General features: G+C 33.1%; 1 protein-coding gene across 1 annotated transcript; it reads left to right on the plus strand.

Annotated features, from left to right (window-relative positions):
• Positions 1-5,897: 5,897 nt before the first annotated feature.
• Positions 5,898-12,179, plus strand: LOC148597863 (perlucin-like). The gene is made up of 5 exons (XM_088561353.1): positions 5,898-5,974; positions 7,502-7,859; positions 8,983-9,068; positions 11,187-11,280; positions 11,953-12,179. Exons 2-5 carry the CDS (start codon positions 7,520-7,522, stop codon positions 12,162-12,164), a joined length of 732 nt encoding a protein of 243 aa, XP_088417479.1. The 5' UTR covers positions 5,898-5,974; positions 7,502-7,519; the 3' UTR covers positions 12,165-12,179.
• Positions 12,180-12,640: the final 461 nt, after the last annotated feature.

Consider the following 12,640-nt stretch of genomic DNA (forward strand, 5'->3'; position numbering starts at 1 on the left):
GGCAGCGTATAAGTCAAGCATAACAAGTACAGCACACGAGTTATTATCTAGAGCCATGGAGATGTCGTGGTGTACACGGAGCAACGCAGTCTGGGTTGAATGACATGCACGATACGCGGACTTAAGGTTGTCATCCAATGAGTTGAATTCTAAATGTTCCTCAAGACGGATTGCCACCACTTTTTCAAGTATTTTAGATACACAAGGAAGATTCGACACTGGTCTATAGTTTTTAAGTATATCTGAGTCGAGTCCTGGCTTATTTAATAACGTCGGACGATTGACTTCTTGAATGCAGATGGAACATACCCTCAATTAGAGATTTATTAACGATCTTTGTAATGACGGGAAGCAAACTTTCCAAGCAGTCTTTCAATAAGAAAATTAGTAAATGATCCATCTCGCACGATTTTACGGGGGATTTCTGTGTTATTTTACGGATTTCCTCTATCGACGATAATTGAAATTGTGTCAAATTGGTGCCGCTGACTTCAATATTAGCATTTAGAACATCTGTTTTTTCTTGACTTGGTCGAGACACGAAAGTCATGTTTCTTTGATATTCATCTATACAAATGAAATCAGTAGTAATTGTGATATGTCTCGAAAAGAGAGTCCCCTAACGAAAACCCACTTACTCTTCTCATACGGATGAAGTAGATACATATGTACATGGTTTAGGAGAAGTGGATTTCAGTCATTAAAAAGGTATTTTTAACAGCTAATTAGGATAACACATTTTGGTACCTGTTATTATGCAATAAGGAAAACTTATTATACAGGTCTATGACTGTGAAGCTTCATCAAAATCCACCAGGCGGTTGTACATAAAAGATACAAGTATGTTCGGACAAAGTTAATGGCGGGAAAGTGGACAAAATAAGAAACGTTGTGAAGAAGAAATTAGTCTCTAAAACGTAAAGTTAAGGGAATATCTAAAAAATTAAGCACCGAAGACGGCCGCAACGAACCTCATACATAAAAGTAACCGAACAACTTAGATGCCACTAATACTAGTGAGAGAATGAATTAGATTCACAAAACAAGCCACGTGTATCAAAATCAAGGAAACACAATATCCTTGCAAACATCAGACTGTTGGTGACACATGACTAATTTTGTTTAAAAAAAACAACTTATTTTATATCAAAAACGCATCCTTTCTCAAAAATAAAAGGTGGTGTTTGATTGAAATTCATTAAAACAAAAAAATCAAAAACAAAAAAAACGAGTTAATTCTTCAATATTTTGTTTCTTTGTTAGGGAACTTAAGGAATGTTTTCTGAGCCATCCTTTGTCGATATAAAACAAACTTTATTTTATTTGACATGCATATGATATATATACATTACAATGAAACAAAATTCAGTGGGATGAAATTTACCCTGAACCACCCACATCGTAGTTTTTGCCTGACTTTTACATTGACAGCCTTTTAATAAAACAACATTTGATTTCACCAGTAATAGTTGTTTTGTGATTTATTTACATTGCATATATCCAAGAAATGTCTTGATAAACGCTTAACATATCTAAAAATGAAATTTCAGAATTATGTATCAGTGTTTATAAAATTCAGACAGGAGGGATTCATGCATGTCTAAATCCCATCAAACTCATTTCTTTTACTTCTTATTTCGAAACAGGTATATACCTCATAACAAGTCTGTTTTTTATTTAGTTGTTGAATATTTAGTTAAAAAATTCTATAGATTGAACATGAAATTGGAAATTTGCAAGAGTTATCGTTCTTGATTTTGATTGACTTAGTTGAATTTAGTCGGACATGAATGCATGTTTTTTCTCAAAACTACAGATCTAAATATAGAAAGGACTATCGTTACGTAAAATATAGCATATTCAGAACCAAAAAGCGCCGTTTGGTGATTTTTTTCTTACCATGAATCATCTTTACCAATGGCAGCGTCTAAATTTTGTATCAACTAGTAACTAAAAAGTAACAAAACCGAAGTTACAAGCAAAGAGAAGTCGGTAGACACAACAATGTCGGAAAAGCTAAAACAAAAACAACAACAATAAGAAAAGAAATGTAAGTTTTATACATAAAAACAAACAAACGAATCACACTTAACCGATAAAGCGATGAAAACAGGAAATTCTGGATGATTAGCAGTTCTTGCTTATTGAAGACCTCACAGCGTGCTGCACGTTAATGGTCAATGAACAAGAAAAGTTTATTAGGTCTTTTGTCATTTTGTGAACGAACATTTCAAATCAAACAGTTAGGTCATGATGATGAAAAATCCAAAAAAAAAAAAACAAAAAAAAAAAAACAAACAAACTATAATGTATATGTACAAAAGGAACTTTAATAAGGAAACAACACGAGTCCCACCAAAACCCGATGCCAATTTACAACTTCAGTTCCTAAATATACTTTTGATAACCATCACCATCCGGTCCCAGCTGTCTCGGATGCATTTCACACAAAGGTATCATTTTTTTATATGTTGCATAGTCCAAATCATCCCCAATTTCGTACCGCTGACGTTTATTTCCTATTTTAGAATTGTACTCTACACAGCGGCAGACGTTCGTTTGTTATGATACTTAGCATGGATTGTAGACACAAACAACATTCAACGAAGTCAAAATGGTACATTATATATATATGTGTGTGTGTGTGTGTGTGTGTGTGTGTGTGTGTATCAATAGAATCATACCTAAATTAACAACAAAAAAATGAACAAAAATGATTTATTCTTTAGACTGAATGAAGAATAAATGAAAACTGGCATATGACAAAAGGACAGAATGTCAGTGTTTGTTAAACGTTGAATGTGCACGCATTCTTCAAGATCTTCTTTGAGACTATTCTCTTTCCTACAAGTATTCATATTCTAATTTCGACTCCTTAAAATTGAACATCACCACTTTAACAATAACAATTTATAAAAGTACTAAAAAAACAAACAAAAACAAACAAAAACAAAAGAACTCCAAACCAATTACAACAAATCAAATGTCCATATAAGATAATCAACTTCTGCTTCATGAAAAATACTTTGTTCTATTTTTAGTAACAACGGCCATATCTTTCTACGGATTACAAATCTCCACATCAGTTCTATGCAGAATATACTAAGCAATATTAATACCAGGTTCTTATTGGTGTGGTAGTTTCAGAGGAGAAGATTTTGAAAAGATATAACATTAAACATAGGTATAAAACGTCGAAAAGGGATATAACTCCAACAAATTAAAACAAAAAAAAAAAAAAAAAACAATTGAAAAAAGACAGATCGAATCATGCTAAAAACTTTTTCCTGGTCATAAGTTGGCCAAACTTAACAGTTTGGAAATACACCATAAAAAAAACCTGCTGTATGACCCCCCTTTTTTTTATATAATTTTAGCAATGTGACCCATGTTTCGACGAATCAAAATCTCCACACCAGTTCTATGCAAAACATAGTAAGAAACGTTCATACCAAATTTGGTTTCAATTGGTTTTCAAATATTGCCTAACATATTAAAACGAAAAATTTGACTGCAGTTAGATCTCATGATGTTGAACACTTTTACCCAGTGGTAATGTGGCTGACCCTTAAGGTTTTAGAAATATACTCGAAAAAAACTTTTGTCTGACCCCTATGTTCCCCACATCATGCCGATACAGGATACCCTAAGGAACATTCATACCAAGCTCTGTTCTAATTGGTCAAGAAGTGTCAGAAAAAAAAAGACTAAAAAGTTGTGAAAAATTGTTAGCGACGACGACGGACAATGTCGACGGTTGTTAAGTAATGATAATAGGGCACATGGCCTTCCGCCATGTACGCTAAAATTGGAAGAGTTAAATTGTGGGAATAATTTCTAGCTTTGAATGCCTATAATTTTAAACCGGTAATTGTGGTAATTGTAATTTTTATTTAATAAAAAAATATCAATTAAAGATTAAATTACGAATATATTCTGTTGATAATATAAAGGTAAGCAAAAAGTCAACTTCAAAATGAATTATCATTAAAATTTATGTTCACTAAACATTTCTTAACTTTGGCTTAACGTCGTCACGATTTAGTGCATACATCATTTGTTTAAATAAGTTTTGTATTGGTTAAATATTCTATCATACCTTAAACAAAAATCACACATTTTTATTGGATAAGCATTATGTATTTTGGTCTTTTCCTTATTTCCCCCTAAATATAATTGGTAGTTATAATACATCCCCACCATTTTTTTTACCACGATATATCACCTTCGTCACGATATATCTTCCTATTAACCTGAAATGCATTTCCATATCCGTATAAGCATCCTTTCCATTTTCATTTAAGGTGAATTTAATCAGAAAAAACAGGTCTTTCGTTTGCAATATTTCAAAGAAATCGGGTTTGGTAACATAGAATAGATAATAAAATGGTGACTGCAAATATAGTAGAACATGAATTAAATCGGCTTTCAAATCTTGTTGGTTCGTGTTTTGAATGTACTGGAATTGATTGTACTGTTTTATTGTCAACAGAAAATAATGAAGTAGTATATTCACCAGTTATTTTAATGTCGAATGGTTCAAGCATTATTTATAAAACAAGGAAGCCTGCCCATGCGGTAGCACGATATGCTTTGCGGCTCGAGTCTGGAAGCTTCCCCGGTGATAGCCCGATAGCGTACGGGACTCAAACTCTGAAGCCTGCCCAGCGGTTGCACGATACAAATTTGCAAATAAAAGGCGGAGCTACAAACCTTGCTTGACGGGATCGGGTTACCACAGGTGTTCACTAAAATTTAGCCGTAAATTAATTAATGCACAGTAGACGCGACAACAAATAACTGATCTTTTCTTTACTAAATAATACCTTAACGAATAACTGCTAAAAAAATAATAATAAGGCGAGCATAAATTTTAACAGGATTTTAAACTTTCATGATATAGGAAGATGAATTTAATAAAGCGTTATAAATGATGACCAGATGAACCACTGTGAGACGAACTATTAAATATGTTGGGCACTTGTCAAACTACATTAGTAATTACAAGAATATCACATCGGAATGAAAATATACAAAATGTTCTAACCTGAAATAACCGAGTCCGATGTCGACTCTGTGTAGTACACAAACAGCTCAGTCTTCGCACCGTTTAATAGCATATACAAAATTTACTTTCCGTGTATGCTGCTCTTTCAAAGGATTGCCAGAGGTCAACAGGTCAAAACCTACCCTAAATACACTTTCGCCGAGACGAAGGAGAATGAATAGTGGAAGTGTTCATTTATGTTATTTTGCAATTGCATACTTATTTAAATGATTTTTAACTTTTAATAGGTTATACAGTGAGATTTATTAAAAATGCTATTCAGTATAATATAGCACTTATCGCCTGCAGTAGAGGGTATTACACCGAGTAACACACTCAGAAAATATATCTTCCTCGACTACGACTCTGCTGACATATCTATCTCGTGTATTACTTCGGCGTATTACCCTCTACTGCAGGCAAAATGTGTATATTAGGTAAGCTTCAAAACATTCAACGTATTTAAATGCTATTCCAAAGATATTGAAAATGAAATAACAGAAAGTCCGATAAAATATTGTTTCGGTCGTTAAACCTGACAAATGTTACATACATGCACTAGTTCGTAGGATGACGCTTTTTTTTCTTCAAGCAATGTAACTTTGAAAATTAAGAAATTATAAAGATATTATATATGCATTAACAGTATTATAAACTACGCTCCTTTTTCACATACAAGAATATCAAAGATAAATACTATTACATATTAAAAAAAAATAAACTTTGAAACGTATGTCTTAACTGTACATTATTTTTCCCTTTCTGAACCTAAATCACTTTAATGGAATAAATCCACAAACTATTTTTTAATAAGTAAATATATTTATCCAATAAGAGGGTGTTGTATAAGTATTTTCTCCTTATTTATATCTTCATAAAAGTTTCATGACGCCGTAGGGAAGCAGTGATAATCTAGAGTGACAAAAAGTAAGTTTTCTTAGTCTATTTAATGGAATATTGCTTCAAGTATCTTTGTTGTACATAAGTAGTACTCAAGTTAAGAATCAGGCAATATGTGATACGTGGTTGGAAAGCCTACAGATTTTCATTTTTGATATTCTGTTTGAAATGTAATAGTAAACAGACATTCACATGTGGCTTTTTAAATAACCCTTGTTCATAGGAAATAGGTTACGATAAATGTAATATAGAATTCAACATTTAGGGATATAATTCTGAAAATGACAATGAAACACAACAGAAATTATTGAATTTCTAATATGAGTTATCTCCTTAGAGCAGCAAAATGGAATTAATGATTATACAATTCATCATATAGACCCACTAAAAAACTAAATATCTAAAATTAAGATGTTTGGCTTTCTTTTTAAGTGTGTCGCATATCACAAAATTTGCATGATTCTTACAAACAAAGCTACCTCAAAGATCTTTTTTCAGATTATCTGTATTACATTTTACCAGAACACCGATTTATTCATATACAGTGAAACATGTGTAAAGCGAACAATTAATGAACGGAAAACCTGTTTGATCCAGACAGTTTCTAAAGTCCCTTTATATAAGTTTAAATGTATTTTCAACTTCTGTATAAAAAATTCCATAAAATCTCCTTATCAGCAGTGCTAAATCCATATCCTAGACTCCTGATGTGCCTGTCAGTGTGTAACAGCTGTGGTTTTACCCCTTTAAACTTTAAATACTGTTAGTTCTATCTCTAATAAAAGGACCACGGGTCTCATCAGCGGTTTGGGTTCTTAAATTTCGCAGAACAGTATCATGTTTAGTGGGACGTTTGTAAAAAAACCATCAAATCACATCTTTACAGTGCTAAATTCCGTATCCTAGTCTTAAGTGGACTGTAACATATTCATCATAAATATTATTTGTTTTTAGTAACTGAAAATTTAGTCTCAAAGTATTGAATACTTCTCAATATAATTGATATATCAGTAGTACTGGTAATCGTTTAAAGATTTTTTAGGTGCTTGGTAAGTAAAAAAGCAGGTGTTTCGACCCTAGCTTTTACACATTGTCAAGCACCTTAAAAGTTATATTTGAACAAATTATAATTTTCTTTGCTGACGGATTTTGTAGTGGTGTTGATGTCAATATGGATTAACAAGGACCCTAATTGAATATTCTAAGCTTCACGCCTCATTTAGATAACCGTTTTTTATTTGAAGTTTTGCGGACGCCAATCTGTAGTTCTATTGTTGCAAACATCCGTTACACACGAGTGTCATATGTTTTCAAGCTAAGATTAGCATATGATAATCATACGGCTATCATATAACTATCCTTTTAGACTTAAAAAAGGTTTCTTACGAAATTCTTTTTTTCAGATATCAGTCCTTTGTTTAGAAATTCAAAAATACTCAGCATCTTCTAAAATGATGAGTAATGATTGTACTTTTTTGTAAATTGTTGTTTTGTGCTGATGTGACCGCTAATTCCAATGTCAATGTTTCTTTGATGATTATATTTTTTACATAGATAAATTAAGACAAAACGATGCAAAACCTTTACAAGAGTTTAGTAATTGCTATCGTCACTTTTGCTGCTGAAGGGAAATATTTCGATCGTTACAAAGTAAATACGATTAGAAGATGGCAGAAAAGGATAGCATCGTGTCCTAAACCCCTAACAACTATAGAAACAACTCCTCTTCAAACGCCCTCACCCCCACCATCAACCACGCCATCGCCAACGATCACATTTACATCTGAGACTACAACTGCTGAACCAACCACCTCCATTTCGACGACTGTAAATCCTACAACAAGCACAGCTCGTCCTACGGCGCCTTCCACAACCATGGCTCCTACTTTGGCACCTACAACAACAGAAGAACGTTAGTACACGTACTTGGTATTTCCTTTTTTAAACTCTTTTCAAGAAGTTATGAAATTTCATTCCTATGGAGTTTTGAAAGGCAGTGCATACTTACTTACTGTCCGTTATGCATTTAGCATTGTTTATTTTTAAATAGTGGTTTTAGTTAAGTCCGGGTTACTCATTTAGTCTTATTCTAGCGCATGTTATCTTTTTTTTATATTGTCCTTGCTTTGCGTGTTCAATTTTCTTGTCGATTTTCTTATTGTTAGTTTAGTGACTGTTACAAATAGAATCCTGGTCCCCCGAGTTCAAATTAGATTGAAGAAATCTCTCTTTAATGGTAATGTCTCTGTCAAGTTTTATGCAATTTTATGATTCCCTAAAAATCATTAAAACTGTCAAGCTCAATGGTGTTGATGTTTAGATCTCCTGGAAACCCTCAATGTTAATTATATTTAAAATATTATATATGCAATATCAAGACCTTCTAGTTTTAAATCCCGACTCAAAAACATTATACGTCGTTGGTACTTGAAAGGAAAAGACGCCCCCCCCCAAACACAATTACATGTACGTAGTACTTGGCATAGATTCCTAATACTTTGTAAAAAAAAGATTATAAATCGTTTTAAAAATATACCGTAAAAGATATTGTCAAAGTGTTGACATCTTTTTATATATGTAAAGTGTGGTGAACGCATTTTTTAACATTGCATCGTCAGCCTCATACTTTGACCCATAATTTGAAATCGACATACAAGGAAATTCGTGACAAAAATATGCGATAAATGGGATAACTTCTCCTTCCCTATTATCAGAACTCATATGTATGCCAGAACCTGCCGTATATACTCAAACGTTTTGTACCGTGCTAGACCTCTTACAATTATGCTTCTGTAACGGGGTTATGCTGCTACACGACTGAAGCCATTTTATCGTATGTTTTATGATCGTCGTCATGCACAAACTCGTGTACCATTATGGTGTATCCACAATTACAACGCAAGTTAACAAGTCTTGAATAAGCTAAAACTAAAGCTGAACATTTTGTTACTAACTGATTTGTGCTTTTTAATTGCAGACTATTCATTAAAATAATATTGAAACATGAAAAAAATAGTGCACTTGTATGATTACAGCTTTCGTATGTCGAAGTGGTTGGTTACAAAACAGTGATCATTGTTTTTACTTCAGTGATATCGAGAAATCGTGGTCAGATGCTAAGGTAAAATATAGTTCCGTACCTAGGTAGAACGTGAGTAGATGGTAAAGTAAAACTAGATCAGGTGATTTGGTAAAACGTGCTTCTGTAATTCAGGAAAAGCTATATTGGTAAAACATGGCCAAATTCTCAAAAAATCGTGGTAAGTATTTTTTTTTATAAGAACTTCGTCGTCCTACTGAAAAAATGGCCATTTTCTTACATCAGACGTGCTCAGGTGTTAATTAGGTGAAACGTGGTAAGGTACTTAAGTAAGATAGGTGCTACGGTAAAATGTGGATTTCCAGGTGCTATGGTAAATTTGGTCATGTGCTAAGGAAAGACCTGGTCAGTTGCTTACATGGGACGTGGTCAGTTGTTAATTAAGTAAAACGTGGTGATGTACTTGGGTAAGACGTAAGTGTTATGGTAAAAATGGATTCGGTCAGGTACTAAGGAAAAACCTGATCAGGTGTTAAAGTGAAACGTGCTCAGTTCAAAAGATGAAAAGTGGTTGGGTGCAAAGGTTAAACGTGGTCATCTGCTAAGATACAACATTGTCGGGTGCTAAGGTATAACGTAATCAGGTGGTAAAGTGAAACGCAATAATGTGGTATGGTAAACTTTAAGATAGTCAGATGGTAAGTAAAACTTGGCTTAGTAGTAATATAAAATTTCGTCATGGTTTAAGATAAAACGCGGTTAAGTGCTATAGTAAACGTTGAAAGGTGTCTAAGTAAAAAAACGGTTAGTTGCTAAGTTAAACATGGTCAGGTGTTTTGATAAAACCTGGTCAAATGCTTAGATTTTATAAGGTTAGATACGTACATGTAGGTAAAACACGACCAGGTGCTACGGTTAACCGCGATAAGGTGCGTAGATAAAACATGGTAAGGTGAGTAGGTAAATATGGCCAGGTACTAAGGTAAAATATGGTTAGGTGAGTAGGTAAACGCGGTTAGGTGAATTGGTAAACATGGTCAGGTGCTAAGATAAAACATTGTTAGGTGAGTAGGTAAACACGATCAGGGGTGTAGGTGGTAAGGAAAACTGGTTAGGTGCAATGGTAAAACATTTTTAGGTGCTTATAATAGATATGAAAGACACATAGATTAAATGCGGTCAAGTTTATCGTTTAAACATTGTCTGATGCTTTGGTAAAACTTGTGCCTGTCATACGTTTCTAATTTCAGAGCACAAAAGATTGTTTCAACGTTTTAGTTTGTTAAATAGGATACGATCAAATAGAACGTTCAAAGTATTTTAGATCATACTAATTGGCTACCTTTATTGACCTTTGTTGGTATAATTTGTCCCTTAGCTGAAGTACCTGACCAACACTTAAACGTTTTGTAACGTAAATCAGTCTATTTAAGGAGGGATACCTAGGGTAAGGGGCACAACTCTTTCAAATCACTGGAATGTTTGTATTCATCATTTGACATCAATCTCATGTAAGCTCATAATAACTCAGACATATTTCATTCAGTCTCAAAGGGAAACTTGAAAGGCTTTGGTGAAGTTGAACATGATACAAACATATCACTGATTACAAGAGTTATTTCCCTTACCCCAGGTCTACCTCCTTATTTCACCTGTTTCATTTTATTCGAAATACATAAGTCCATGGGGTGCATGCACCCACATTCATCAAATAAATGATACCCTAGTAACTCCCTATATAAGAAAAATTTTCAAGTCATCAAAAGAACCGCAAAAGAATTAATTGTGATTCTACTATAATACCAAATAAGCCATTTTAAACTGAAGCATAAATACTCCAGGGGTTTTGACATTGCGAAATATGTCAATTTAAGCCGTTTGTCGGTATGGTGGGTGAACATTTTTTCATTTTGGTCCAAAACCCTAACATATATTGCAAATGTTTGGGTACCACTAGAAAGCAGATACCTTCGGCTGTATAAAAATATCTATATATTTATTTTAATTTATTTCGTTTTAAAGCAAACAAAGTTAGAAGAATTAAAAAAAAAAAAAAAAAAACCTCAGTTCTGGTAAATGGGAGGGGTATATGTAAATAATATTTTTGTCATTTCTTACAAGATCATTTTCGGAACATATTTTAGCACAGTCGTAACTTGTTAGTGAGATGAAGAGATGAATATTTTTTTCTGTTCTTAGGAATATTGTGAAGGACTGAGTAGTATCCTTGCAGAGCCCAAAACAGAAAGCAACATAGAATTTGTCAGGACGACAGCACAGAACAAAACATATGGTAAGTCAAGTTTGAGTATGATGATTCAATTCAGAATGTCGTAACTGACTAACGAAGATATAATTGTCTCAATGTGTTTTCTTTTATCGAAACATTGGTTTGGTGAATTAGACCAGGAGCAATAGACAATTAGGACGGACAGTAAATTGAAAATCACATATACACAAGTACAACACGCAAAAAAACCCCAAAAAAAACAAAAAAAAACAAAAAAACAAAAAAAATATATGAATTTTTTTTCTATATTTTTCAACCAATGGTTCGATATTCTAATGATAGACTAAATGTCTTCGAGAGCCCAGTAGTCATTCTTCTTTGACCCAACTCTGAAGCGTTATTCTCGTATTGCCTTTAAAAAAGATCTTCCCAGTACTGGATTTGACTCCCTCTCGATTTTGTTTTGTTTTGAGTACTTCTTGTGGACTATTGGGGTCTTCCTGTGTATTTGGCTGGGCAGTAAATAATATATCGCAATATCTCATACATATCCAATTCCCTATGAAAACATGTTACAGCAAACCAAAATTTGCACAATATACAGTTGTATTTGATTTTTTAATTGCATGCATTTTTGATTTTACAATGAATTGGAATCCTTATTCCTTCTTTACAACTCTTTTTACAAGGACTTAATACCATTCAATGTTAATATCACTTAAATTTTTTTTCCAGTATACTGGTTAGGAGCAACTGATCAAGTAGAGGAGTCTGTATGGATTTGGGCAAGCACTAATTCGTCCTTAACTCTTACAGATTGGCATGATAAAGAACCAAATAACCATGGTGGGAATGAACATTGTATGAATGTACATAAAAATCTCAACTTTGAGTGGAATGACTCTCCTTGTAATATTAAATTTAGATTCATTTGTGAAATGAAATAAATAAACTTGATTATATATTCTGTTTTGATTTCGTGTTATGAAACAACGACGTCCATCATAAGAGTACATAAGACGTTCTATCGATATACAGAAGAATTTATACTTGTGAACGCCATTGATGAAAATGATATCATGGGAATTTATATTATTTTTCCTCAAGAATATGTATATGAATTGCATATTTTGCTCAACGTCCCATTAAGGATTGATTTGCAATTTGGACCAAGTTATGCGAAATAATTAAATTTTTTGCAGAATAAACTTCGTAGAGAGATTAAACAAGTATTAGGTGCCATATAGGATACAACGCATTTCCGCTATATAATTAAAAATATGCTAGTATTTGATTTACTGATGAAAATACAGTATTTGACAAAATGACCATATAGAATTTATTTTCTAAAAGAGAAATATTTATGTGTGGGAATTTTCACACTATGCTTTTTAAGGAAATTATTTCGAAATGTGTGTTTAAT

This window comes from Perna viridis, chromosome 14 (genome assembly GCF_037379345.1).
Source record: "Perna viridis isolate PV_CMFRI_1.1 ecotype Kerala chromosome 14, ASM3737934v1, whole genome shotgun sequence".
NCBI lineage: Eukaryota > Metazoa > Mollusca > Bivalvia > Mytilida > Mytilidae > Perna > Perna viridis.

Coding starts and splice junctions, on each gene's coding strand:
- LOC148597863 (XM_088561353.1), top strand. CDS start 7,520: ATGCAAAACCTTTACAAGAGTTTAGTAATTGCTATCGTCACTTTTGCT. Junction 9,069..11,186: donor AATCGTGGTCAGATGCTAAG/GTAAAATATAGT, acceptor TTCTGTTCTTAG/GAATATTGTGAAGGACTGAG. Junction 11,281..11,952: donor AGCACAGAACAAAACATATG/GTAAGTCAAGTT, acceptor TTTTTTTTCCAG/TATACTGGTTAGGAGCAACT.